This window comes from Acomys russatus, chromosome 14 (genome assembly GCF_903995435.1).
Source record: "Acomys russatus chromosome 14, mAcoRus1.1, whole genome shotgun sequence".
In the NCBI taxonomy this organism is placed as follows: domain Eukaryota; kingdom Metazoa; phylum Chordata; class Mammalia; order Rodentia; family Muridae; genus Acomys; species Acomys russatus.
The window spans coordinates 49,714,833-49,727,599 of NC_067150.1; the positions used below are offsets into that span (position 1 = coordinate 49,714,833).

At 55.2% G+C, this 12,767-nt stretch overlaps 1 protein-coding gene across 1 annotated transcript; it reads left to right on the plus strand.

Annotated features, from left to right (window-relative positions):
- The first annotated feature begins 452 nt into the window (after window positions 1-452).
- Window positions 453-12,096, plus strand: Insyn1 (inhibitory synaptic factor 1). Its single transcript, XM_051156564.1, has 3 exons — window positions 453-1,350; window positions 1,746-2,478; window positions 11,350-12,096. The coding sequence occupies exons 2-3, from the start codon at window positions 2,323-2,325 to the stop codon at window positions 12,067-12,069; spliced, it is 876 nt and encodes a 291-aa protein (XP_051012521.1). The 5' UTR covers window positions 453-1,350; window positions 1,746-2,322; the 3' UTR covers window positions 12,070-12,096.
- Window positions 12,097-12,767: the final 671 nt, after the last annotated feature.

Sequence of the window (12,767 nt, forward strand, 5' to 3'; positions counted from 1 at the left end):
GGATTGTGTGAAAAGGAGGTGAAGGAACTTGGAGTCAAGTCCAGGCTACTGTGCGCCTCGGGCAGTGGGCAGCAGCCCGGCTGGCTGTACTACAGCCCGGCTAGCGCCTAGACCTTCCCCGCTCCCTAGGATGGCGAGACCTCCCGGCTCGCGCGCTCGGCTCTGGGAGCTGGGAGGCGTGTGTGTCGCTTTAAAAGCTCCCTCCCGGCGCGCGGGGCCGGCCCCTTCCCTGCCAGCGCCGAGGCGAGCGGAGCCGCGCTAGCCTGGCGGCCTTTGAGGGAGCCAGCGCCCGCCCGGGCGGCCAGTCCGGCGGGGCGCGGCGCCGCTCGGAGGAAGCCGGCCAGGCCCGCGGAACCGGGCGGGCAGCCCGGGCGAAGCAGCCTGGAAGACCGGCCCAAGCCGCTCCGGTGCCTCGTTTGCCCCATCGGCAGCCGCTTCGTCTCCCGGGGCCGGGAGGTGCGGAGCCGTGAGCGAGCGCGCAGGAGGCGGTGAAGCCGAGCGGAGGCTGCGCACCCCGTGTGCCCAGCCGGGCCCGCCGCACCTCCTCCATCGCCTCCCTGGCGCCTCGCCTGCCTCCTCTGCTTTTCTTTGCTTCCTTTGCTCAGCCCAGCCGCGCCGAGGCCCCCCGACCTCGTGCATTCATCTCCGCTGTGCTCTACACGGGGTCCCCCCAGGCCACGGCCGCTGCCCCTCCCCCGGGACCCGAAGGGAATCCGGACTTTCCCCGCCGTGGACGGAACCTACTGCCCGGCTAGGCTGAGTGGTTTCTGCGGCCGTTCCAGACGCTGCCGCGGCCGGAGCACGAACATTCTGGGTCCCGGCTGAGTGCACTCCGGACGGCTGGCAGTGCCAGCTCGGAAAGGGCAGTGCAAGGCAGGGGCAGGACAGACCCCAGAGGGGCCCAGACCCGCCGATCTGGACTGGACAGAGAGAATCGCGAACCCTGCGGAGCCCGGGGAATGCCGGGCGTGGGCTGAGGGGGATCCCGGCGCCTTCCCCAACCCTCCGACTTTGGCTCAGTCGCCCGGACCAGACCGGCGTCGCCTCGGCCCGGGTCACCTGTGGCCTCAGGGCCTCGGAGCTAGCCGGACCCTCGCGACCCGGAGCCTGGCAGGCGTGGTGGGAGATTTTTTTTTTTTTTTTTTTGCCCCCTTCCTGGGAGCGCAGAGGCCCCGCCCCCTCCCACCGCCCAGATGTCTCCGGTCACCGCTCGGAGGACCTTCCTGAGGCCAGGAGCCGAAGGGTCCAGAGAGAGAAGCCCACCCTAGGGAACTTTGGGGGCCCCCCAACCTCGTCTTGGGGCTCGGTCCCCGACGCTGCTTGGAGGAAAGGCCGTTGCCCCCACCCTCGGTGAGTAGGGGAGTCCGGCTTCGGAGCTGGGGGGAGAAAGAATCCGCTGGGAAGGAGGGCACCCTGTGGGCATTGGAAAGATGAAGGACTGGAGAGGCCCTATGCTGACCCAATCTAGCCGAGGTTGGTTGGTGGCTGGGGACGGTGGGGGGGGGGGGTGCACCGCGGCTAGAGTGCCCCAGAGGAGGCTGAGGACTTATACCTCCAAAGGAGGGGCTCTTCCACTTTTCCTGTCGAAGAGGGGTGTGCTGAAAACCACCCCTCCCCACAAACAAAAATAAATAAATAAATCTCCAGCGAGGAAGGAGGGTGCAGGCAGGGAGAAGAGGGAGGCAGCAGCAGCAGGCTGGTGCTGCAGCCTAGGAGGGCTGACGCCAGGCTCGCTTTTTCTGCAGGGGGCTGCCCTCCTCCAATCCAGTTTTCTCTTCAGCGCTGTTCACATCTGGAGCCCCCTCCACATCTGGAAGACCCTGACCACCATCCCTCTGCAGGTTCGGCTGCATCTAGACACCTCTGCCTTTGTAACTGCCTAGGAGTTGTGAGGGGATTGCTGCCTTTCCCCATCCCAAGGGCATCTCTTACCCTTAGTCCTTGCAGAATCATCCCCCTGCCGCCTCATCCAGACTCAGGCAAAGATTAGCTCTGTACACCACAGGCACTTCAAGTCCTGGACGCTGTTCTTGGGCCCTAAGGCCCCTCCCTTTGCCCTCCTGTGTCCTCACCTTGACCCTCTCCCCACCCCCCACCCCCGTCAGACTCTGTCTCCCTCTGGGTGCTCCACCCCCCACCCAGAGGCAGAGTAGGTGGAGTGGCAGGCTACAGGGGCTGGGTGAGGGCCGCCCAAGGCCAGGGTAGGCTGGGGGGCCGTTAAAATGTGGAGCTCTGCCCGGCCGAGGGGGGCTCCGTGGAGGCAGACGAAGCGTGTGCCCCGCTGGGGAGAGTATGGGCAGGCTTGCGGCCACGTGGTGAAGGATGAACATTCGGGGTGCCCCGGACCTCGGGCAGCCCAGTGACGACCCCAACAGTGGTGGAGAGAGAGAGCGGATTCGACAGCGCATGAAGATGGTCATCGGGCAACTCGAAGACATCCTGAGGGAACTCAAAGAAGTGGCTAAGGAGCTGAGGGAGGTGAGTGAGAGGCGAGCAGGGGCCACACAGACCCTAACTCTGCCTGGCTGGGCTCAGTATCAAAACATTCCTGTGTGTTTGAGTGTACAAATGTATGTGCACATGGGCTCTTCCAGTGAGGACCACGCTTTCCATTCTCCTTGCTTCAAATCTGTTTTGCTTAAAAAAAAAAAAAAAAAAAATCCCTGTCCCCAGAGCTGGTGGTGGGGCTTTGGTGTGGCAGAGACTGCTTGAGCAGGTGTCAGTGCACCCAGCTCTGTGGTTAGCACCCTGGGTTTTCAAAGAGGACTCTGCCCCCACTTCATTCTTCATGGAACCCAAGCTGTCCCTTGACCCCACTGTTTACCTCCCAGACCCTGAGCAAGGACTTAGTCAGTCCCTGCTGCTTGAGGCCCCAGTTCAAAAAGTATTACTTCAGCCATCAGATGCTCCAACCCCATAATTTCCAAAGGCAGGGAGGGGTTCAAACCAGCTGTGGCTGGGAACTGCTGGTGATTGGAGGTCCTTCTGTACATTGAAGAAGAAATGGATTTTTTTTTTCCTTAATGGAGATGAACCCCCTCTCACAGGGCGTGCTTCTGGGTGGTTTTTTGCAAGACCAGAAAGTCACGGAGAAACCCTCTCTGTTTTTCTAAGCAGAGCCCAGTTTAATTACTGTTTCCCACGTTGCTGGAGTAATGAGGTACACATGTCTTCCACCCTGCCCCCTGGGCTGCGTTCAAGTCCAAACTGCATGACCAGCGTTCTGAGCTGCTGGCCTGAATTTGCCCGCTGGGCCCCATTTCACCAGCCAGGTGGGCTTTAGGCAACTTTCAACTCCTTGTAACCAGGGCCCCTGCAGAGATAGAGAAGAGTGAATCATTCTGAGTTATAGACTCAAGCTCCCCACCACCACCACCACCACCACTAGCTGTGCGTAGGGAAGGGGGCCCGGTAGGAAACTGAGGAGATGGGCAGGCCTTTTGAGCAATGTGACTTTCCTGCCTGGCCTGAATACAAGCCAGGGAGAGGGGTTGTTTGAAGGGAGCTTTGAGTTGGAGCTGAGGGAGCCAGAGACAGCAGGCCTCTTAGAGCAGGGTAGCCAAGGGCCCGAGGTCATGAAACCTGCCAGGAGATACCGCCTCCAGTCAGAGGAATGAGAGGTGGTGGTGTTCCTGCCTGTATGCTGGGCCGCTGAGGGTCTGGGCTCCCTAATACAATTAAGAAGACAAAGGCATATAGCCCATGAACTACATGTCCTCCGACCTCATGAGTTCAAAGCAGTAAGATGTCCTCTTGTACCCTGTCTTATTCTGGATGCTCTGTGGTTTTATTAGGGCCATGGAGGCTATCCAAAGTTCCAGTCTCAGGCAGGGCCATGGAACCCCCAACAGGAGCTGGTGTTGTCTATAATCCTGGGGCTCAGCCTTGGTACGACTCCCAGTGGGGCATCTTCCAGGTTCCTGCTTTGTCTCCCTCAGCATAGTTATTCAGAACTTGAAGGGATCTCACAGGTAGTTCAGACAAGCCCTGTCCACTTACTATTGAAGAAACTGGGGCCCAGAGAGGAATAAGGGTTTGCCCAGAGCGACAGGCCCGTTCATAGCAGACTGAGTGTAGGACTCAAGATTCCCAGTGCCTGTTTGAAACTTCAGCAGGTGGGCTACTGTGCAACCTCAGCATTTGACAGGCACTTCCAAGAGATGCCTTAGATGTGGTGCCTGAGTGCCAGGGTTAATTTATGGAGCTTTCAGATGCCCTCATTTTCCCTTTCATACTTACCAATTCCCATGATCCTCGCCCCAGAGCTCCAGGCAATAGTCTCTACACCATAGAGGTCTGAGCTAGGGCAGAGTGATGAGTCCCCTCCCCCACATCTGTAGGCCATGTGTCTCCACCCAAGACTTTGGCAGGTTGCTATGGAAACCAGAGTCTACCCCGTATGCCACTGCCTGTCCGCTGCCAATGGCACCCAGCTGGATCGGGGGGGGGGGGGGACAGGGAGGGTTGAGCCTCAGAGCTCCCTAGTCCCCCAGAAAGGGGATGTGCACACAGGGTGATGAGCAAGAAGGAAGACCCAAGCAGAGATTAGAAATCATAACCACCCTTCCTGTGGGCTGGAGTTTGTTGGGGATGGGAATATCTGTGGATCTCAGTCCCTGGTTTCAAACTTGTGGTGTAGCTCTAGCTTCTGCAGGAAGATGTACAGCTGATCTATTTGGCTCCATTCAGGCCCTCTGTAGTGTTTCTCCATCAGGGCTATGGATGGGCCCATGGTAGAGTGAACAAGCCCTTATTCCCTCATGATAGCAGACTTCATGGGTAGCACCTGCTCCTCCCCACTAGCTCAGACCGAATACTTGAGTATGGAGACAAGAGTTACATACAGGGTTGGCAGGGGCACTGCACAGAAACCTTGTTGAAGGAGACAGGCAGCTAAAAAAGCTCTGCCGTTCTCATCTGTCCTTCCTTCACCATCCTCCTGTCTACCTCCTCTTCCCTGCCTCTCACCGCTGGCCCCAGAAGACACCCCCCCTACTACACACACACACACACACACACACACACACACACACACACACACACACTCCTGAGCACAAAACCTGAAACTGACCAAAAGATGAAAGCCACCAAAGGCTCTGCCCTAAGCCCCTGAGCCTCTGTTTGCTCCTTTCTGAATAGGGTACCGATGACTTGTCCCTCACAGTGATGCTGCAGGTGATGCCCAACATGGCGGTGTTGGAGCATAACATGAAGGAAGAGGGCCGATACCTGCTCACACTCCTGGAGGATTTGGAGTTCCCTCTATCTGCTCTCCCAATTCCCACTAGAGCTCTGGCATTCCCTCCCTGGGTGGGGGTGGGGGTGGGGGACTATGTGAGGTAAGGGATGCAAAAGCACTTTGAAAGCTGAAACTGAACTGTCCAGGCATGTGACATGACACTCAGACATAAATTAGCCCTCCTTTCTCCTTACTCCAGGATGCCAGGCCAATCCCAGCAGGCTCCCTAAACTCCCCAGATTCCATGGATCTCAGTAAGAGACCATCCCAAGGGACAAAGAGCACAGGCCAGGCAGCCAGAGACTTCTGGTTTAGCCCTTAATGCTCATCCTCCTGAGCTGTGTGAACCTGGGAGAGTTACTTTGATTCTCTGTGCTTCTCTGACACCAAACATTTCTATGCTCCCTCATATAAATCACATAGCCCAGACACAAAGCCGTGTCCTTTTTGTTTTGTTTTTGCTTTACAGTGATCGGTATCAAACCCAGGGCCCAACACATGCTAGGCAAGTGCTCTCCCATAGAGCTAGGCCTCGGCCACCCACAAAGTATTGTTTCTGAGTGATTCTAGCACTTCCCTGCCCGGCCTTGTTTTCCTTGTTAGCCAAAAGCGGGGAGGTCAGGGCCAAGTCCTGGCTGCTTGGTAGGTATCTCTAATAGGTCCCCTGCAGTAGGTAATTCTATATCCTACCTAGTGAGGAAGGGACAGGGACGGGGTAACATGAGGACTCCTATAAAGTAGTTTTTTCAGCATAGAAATGAGGGACAATGCCAGCAGACTTCTAGGGGAAAGAGTGCGGTTGGCTGGGGGAGCTATGATACTAGGATCTCGAGGAGGGAGTGTGTCCAATCTCTAGGAAGCCATTGGCACGTGGAACAGAGAAAGGAGGGGGTCTCAGGGGGCAAGGGAGGGCATCCCATGGACCCTGTGGGTCAGAGTGTGGAACTCAAGTTTGCTGTCAGCGAGAAGCCCATATACTTTAATATACCTTGGTTATGTTCATGGGTGAGACTTTGCCTTCCTACTGTTCCCCCACTGCACCCATAGATTCAGAGCTCCCACAGCAGGGTGAAGTGGTCCTCATCCTTGGCCCATCATATTTTGAACTCACCTTGAACATGTGTTTGCTCCTTCCTGTTCTGTGGGGAGTGCAAAAGTGATCTTTTATTGACCACCTGTACCCACACGTCACCCATGAGTCTTGGATAGAATATAACTTAAGGGTGCTGTTACCTCTGTGTCCCAAAAAACCTCAAGAGAATGGGGTAGGCACAGCCACTCCTCAGCCTGGGGTGGCAGTGGAGGGTCCCACCACCTGGTTTGCATAGGAAGCAGGCGCTGTAGCAGCCTGTTTCCCAGCTGTCCGTCGGCCAGGTGCCATGTGTAAAGGTGGCAGGGAAAGCCACAGACCTTGCTAGTAAGAGACAAATAAATGTGGCCTCTACCAGAACGCAGCTGGAGCAAGAGAAACTGAGCACCAAAGGGCTGAGGCAAAGTGGGTCAGCTCAGTACCCGCAGCTCAGTACAACTTGGGTGGATTTTTTTTCTTATTATATATATTTTTTTCATGCCTTCCTTTCCTTCTTCTTCTTCTTTTTTTTTTTTTTTTTTTTTTTTTTCCTTTGCCTTCTCCTTCTCTGGACAGATTCACAGAGGCTCCCTAGCCAATTAGGCCAAATTGCAGGATGAGAGCCATGAATCATGGTCAGCTCACCCCCCATCTCCCCAATGCCACAGCCCCCCAGGAAGATAATAAACAATGTAATCACAGAATTAAAAAATAATCAGTGGTCATAAATAATGCAGGATCCCCAGTTATGTAACCAGCTGCCCAGGGAGCTGGGAAAGAGGGAAGGAGTGGGGACACTGGGTCTGGAACTCTGGGTCCCTCAGCACTGGCTGTTGGGCATCAGGGGATGGGATGTGCACGCGTGCACGCACATACACACACATACACACACACACACACACTCACAAACTCATATGAGAAGGAGTTCTGCCAGGTGTGCTGGATGGTCCAGGTCTGTAACAAAGAGGCCTCCCAGTGTCTTTTAGGTGGTCTACAGCTCTGTTTGTAGAGTGAGCCAGTAACTGTGCCAAGCCAGGAGCACAGAGGAAACAGCCTGGCTCTTTCATAGGCTTCCTGTCTAGTGGGGAGGCAGACAGCAACCACACCACAACAGAAAAGTAGAGCTGTGACCAATATCGCCCTCAGCTGGGGACCAGCGGCCTTCCTCCAGGAAGTGAGGGTGGATGGTGGGAGGGAGGGCAAACCAGGTGAGCCCAGTGGCAGCTGGAGCACCAGCTCTGTAAAATGTGCAGAGAGATGAGGGGGAGGCCACTTGCTGGAGGGGGTAAAGGGTGGCGCATGGAAGACTCAGGAGTTTTTAGAGAAGGGAAGAGCTAGAGCTAAAGGGGTAATGTGGTCCTGATGCTGATCAGAAAATCCCTAGTGCAGACAGGAAGTTACTGTTGGGAGGAAGATTTGGTGGGCAAGCCTGAGATCAAGACGGAGGTGGGGGGGGCCACCCTTGGGATGGGGCTTAGGTTCTGTCTCAGCCTTCAGCCCTCAGCTCTGCCCTCCCTCTCAAGTACTCACTCTTGGCCCTGCTAGAACAGTCTAGTATAGCCTTGTTTGTAATATGCCAGACCCAGGAGTCAGGACTCCACTTCTGGCTTTAACTCAGCTCTTTCCAGGTGCTAGGCCTCAGTTTCCCTGTCAGGATATACATTATCACAGGTAGACTCATCAGTGTCTGTCTAGTCCCCCAGCTTTGAGATTTTTCTGGATCTTTCTCCCCCTCTTTCCTTCTGTGTATATAATTATTTCTCTGCACTCCAAGACAATCCCAAATTACATGTAGGCAAAATGATTATTAAATCGCAGAGAGGAATCACAGATTTCAAGACAGCCGGATCAGAGCAGCAGGTAGCACGGGCCTGGTCCATACTTGCTCTCCCTGTTGACCTGTGAAACAGGACAGCAGGGAAGGATCAGCAGGCTTAGGAGCTGATCATAGCTCGCCACAGAAGGGAGTACGTCAGGCACATGGCTTTCCTGTTTCACCCTCACTCCTGTTTACCAAGTAGTTAGGAAGCCAGATCTGACTGTGAGCCTCACCAGCCCTCTTCTTGCTCTGTTCCGAATAAACACACCCACACGTCAGGCAGAATGGGCAGTACCGGCACACAGGGCTATGAAAGGCACACTCCCATATCCTGGCGTTCTGAACAGGCACTGAAACCCGCCCATCCGTGTGGCATTTCTTAGGTGAGAGCCTGATTCCCATCTGCTCTTGGGCCTGCATATGTACTCACGCTCACTGGTGCGTGGTGGATTGTCGGTGTTCTACACGGCTCTGCACGCTTTCCCCCGGGGCGGTAGGTTAAAGTCCTCACAGCAGCTCGCAAGCAGAGAGGATGCTGTTGGAATTCTCTGATGACAGAACAGGAGCTGAAAGTTGAGTGACTTGATTAAGATTGTTCATAAGTAGTGACATCAGGGCTGGAGTCCAGCTTTGGCTGCAGAGGCCAGGTACTTCCAGGGACAGTGTCCTAACCCTGTTGTTTAAGATATGTTTATATCGCTCCCATCTTCATCTCCCTGAGCAAGGAGACAGGTGTCAGAGCTGGAGACTATAGCTTGGAAGTGGATTATAACCTGCCTTCCGTTCCACTCCAACAGGGGGCAGGCGTGAGACCCAAAGACAGCCTCCCTCTCTCCCTTCTTCCATACCCCCCTCCCCACCTCGAGGCAGAGCCAAAAGAGGATGCTATAAGGGGAAGGGCCCCATTGGGAAGGCCTCTAGGACGGGTGACCAGCCTGGGCTTCCTCAGTGAAAGGGACATTATCTGGGTTCTAGGGCTTCTGGGCCCCTGCTAGTTGTGCTTGGGATATCCCCACTCTCCCTCAGGCCTGGGGTCTGACGGTGCTCATTCCTGCTGAGCTTCGAGAAGCCTGGCCTCAGCTGTGTCTGTGGGACCTCAGCCAAGCCATTCAACTCCAGCTTCCTCCTGGCACCTCCCAGCCCTGGCCTGCAGCAGCTGGTGACAGCTTTCACTGATCTGAGAGTCCCATCTGAGCATGCCGCTGCCTGAATGGCAGAGCCACTGCTAAAGCTGCCCCAGCACCCAGCCACCAGGCCGGTACCTTTCAAAAGAGGCAGCAACTGGGAGCCTAATGACCTCAAGGGTGTAGAGTGGAAGGCCTGTCACTGATAGGTGATGGTCTAAGGTATGCAATGATGTCACTTTGATCCGGAGGGGCTCCTCGGAGTCCTCCCACCTTCCTCCTTCCTCCCTGTGAAGCGCAGCTGACATTGGCCAGGCACTTGGTGGTAAATGACATTGAGTCCCTGCTAGCTTCTGTGACCTGCCCAAAGTCTATCCCCCAGAGGTCCTGACTCCTCCAGTCTGCTGCAGGCCTAACACTGATTCCTAGAATCTTCCTCAAAGTAAATTAGTTCACCCACTTAGAGATTGAGAGACAAACCTGAAAGAGGGACAGGAACAGTCAGGTCACTTGTAGCGAGAGCCCATCTCCCACTGACCCAGATGCTTCAGGCAGTGTCTTTGCTTTCTGCTTTACCTCAGGGCACTTGCTACCCGCCCCTCACTATGCATGGAACATCGTCTTGTGGTAGCAGTTCCCAGGAATGGGTTTGGGGTTAGGACTTGCTTCGTTAACTTATTGACTAACCGCCCTGAGCCTAGGCAGAACATGCAAGCCAGACGCTGGAAGCTGGATGCAGTTCCTGGTGGCTTGGACACTTGGTCCGTTCACTGGCTTCTATTGTTTTATGTTTGAGTCTTGGCCTGGCTCTCCTCCCTTCGTCCTCATGCTCTGTGTTCTCCCTGGGCCTTTGCCTAATCTGCCTCCCTCTCTCACTGCGTGCTACCCTGGTTTATGTGGCTACAGCAGCACAGACAAGTGTGTGTCTGCAGGAGGGTCTGCCTGCTCAGAGGGCAAGGGCCTCCCTTTGGGTGGTTGGGAGGTGGGCAGGCAAAGCAGGCTACAATGACCTCCACAGGTAAGATGCCCCTTGGGTGGCTTTAACAATTACCCCTGGGCCTGGGTGGATGGTCTCTTTAATGCTTCCAAAGAATGCTGACTTTATTCTTTTTTCCCAGCAAGACGGAATTGACCTCCATTCATCAGTGGGCAAGGAAGGCAAGAAGGGGGTGATGGGGGTTGGGGAGGCTCCAGAGCGTGAGGGCAGACGAAGGGGAGGGTGACTCCGCCTGCGCCACACACCTGTTGTTCAGTCCCCAGTGTTGGAAAGAGATCTGAATGAGTCACTAAATGATGGCAGTGATGGGTCCAGAAGGCCGGGCAGGGTCTTCTTTATGACTGTGCCCTTCTCATTTCTCTCCGCCGACTTCAAGTCCAGCTACCATGTTATAGTCGACGGCTAGGAGGTCTCCAGGGCAGGGTCTTCAGGGCTTGTTGGAGTCCCTCAACCTCTGCCCTTTTTTTTTTTTTTTTTTTTTTTTTTTTTTTTTTTTTTGAGCCCCACCCCCCTCTCAAGCAGAACAAGCTTAAGCCCTGATCGCTATACTGTCCTCACCCAGGCTGTGTGAATGGAAGGATACCTGGTGAAAGGCAGTTCTCTCTCCAGGGGACAAGCTGTCCACCCTTGTCTAATTTGGCCTTGTGTGTGTTTAAGACAGTCACTCAGTAGTTTGGAACTTGCCAAGTAGGCTTGGCTGGCTGGCCAGCACGCTCCAGGCATCTTCCTGTTTCTACTTCCCAGGGGCTAGGATTTTAAGCATGCACTGCCATGCCCAGCTTTTTTTTCCCCCCTTAAGATGGGTTCCAGGAATCAAACCCAAGTCCTCATGCTTGTAAGGAAAGCGATTTACCAACTGAGCCATCTTCTCCGCCTCAATTTAGGCTCTTAACAGTACAAACAAAGCCTGTGGCTTCAGTTTCAGCCATCGTCTTTCAAAGTCACCTGCCAGGAGGTCTGTAGGGCAGGGCAGGGCAGAGACGCGCGCGCGCGCACACACACACACACACACACACACACACACACACACACACACACACACACCTAGGTAATGCTGAGTCCCACCTAGCCTCTCTCACCTCCTCTCCCTTTTCTGGCCAGGTGGTGAGTCAGATCGACAAGCTAACTTCTGACTTTGACTTTGAACTGGAGCCGGACGACTGGACCACAGCCACTGTGAGCAGCACCTCCAGCAGTGACAAGGCAGGTGTGGGCGGCCCCTTTGACCTGGGCCACCTGGACTTCATGACAGCCGATATCCTCTCAGACAGCTGGGAGTTCTGTTCCTTCCTCGATGTCTCTACCCCATCAGACTCTGTGGACGGCCCTGAGGCACCACGGCCAGGCACAGGCCCTGACTACCAGCTCATGAATGGTGGTATGCCCATCCCCAATGGGCCACGAGTGGAGACACCAGACTCCTCCAGTGAAGAGGCCTTCAGTGCTGGCCCTGCAAAGGGCCAGGTACCCCAGCGGACCCCAGGGACGAGGGAGAGGGTACGGTTCAGTGACAAAGTGCTCTACCATGCTCTGTGCTGTGATGATGAAGAGGGAGATGGTGAGGAGGTAGAGGAGGAGGAGGCGGGCCTGGCCCCAGAGCTGCCCCATGTGGAGCCACACACAGGCCCCCTCAAACCCTCCCCAGCCCCCTACAAGACCAGGCGCTCTCCGTCGACCACCCGACGCTTGGGCTCCACGTTGGCCCCAGAACAGACCCGAAGGGTCACAAGGAACAGCAGCACCCAGACAGTATCAGACAAGAGCACGCAGACAGTGCTGCCCTACACGGCCACCAAACAGAAAGCTAAGGGCAAGAACTAGGGGCTGTGGGTGGGGGGAAATGCATAGAGCTATAAATATATATATATATATATTTAAACAAACACAGTCATAATAAAATTCATAAATACTAAGGATCCGGGCCCACAGGCCCCAAAGCCTTCAGAAAGCTCATCCTAAAACAATCAGATGCCCAGAGTTCATCCTCCTCTCCATGTGACACGGTTCCCTGGAGGGAGCTGAACCCTACAAAGTCCCCAAAACCACAGAGGTCTGTGATGGCTAGCCTGGGCCATTTTCTAGAAGGAACTCAGCAACTGGAGGCAAGCTAAGGAAACGGCATGCTGGGGTAGGGCCCTCCTGAAAGACTAAGAACATAGAACCCAAGGTTGACATCACTCCGGCTAGACCCAGAAGCACCTGTGTCATACCTTGTCTGCCCAGAGGCAGACTTACATGGAGAAACAACCCTGACACACACACACACATACACACACACACACATTTTAGGGTTGCCCCAAACACTAAGAAGGATATCCTGTTGTGGGGCAGGCTGCACTGCCGGGAGGCTGGCAGCCATGGAACCTGCAGGACCAGGCTGGTCCAATCCAAGAACCCAGTCCACTCTGATTCCTTTAGCTCCCATTCTTAGCCCTGGGGTTCAGAATTCTGAGATCTCAGCCCTGAGCAGAACCAAGGTCTGTGGACAATGGCAATGGCCATCACAATGCTGGGAACCA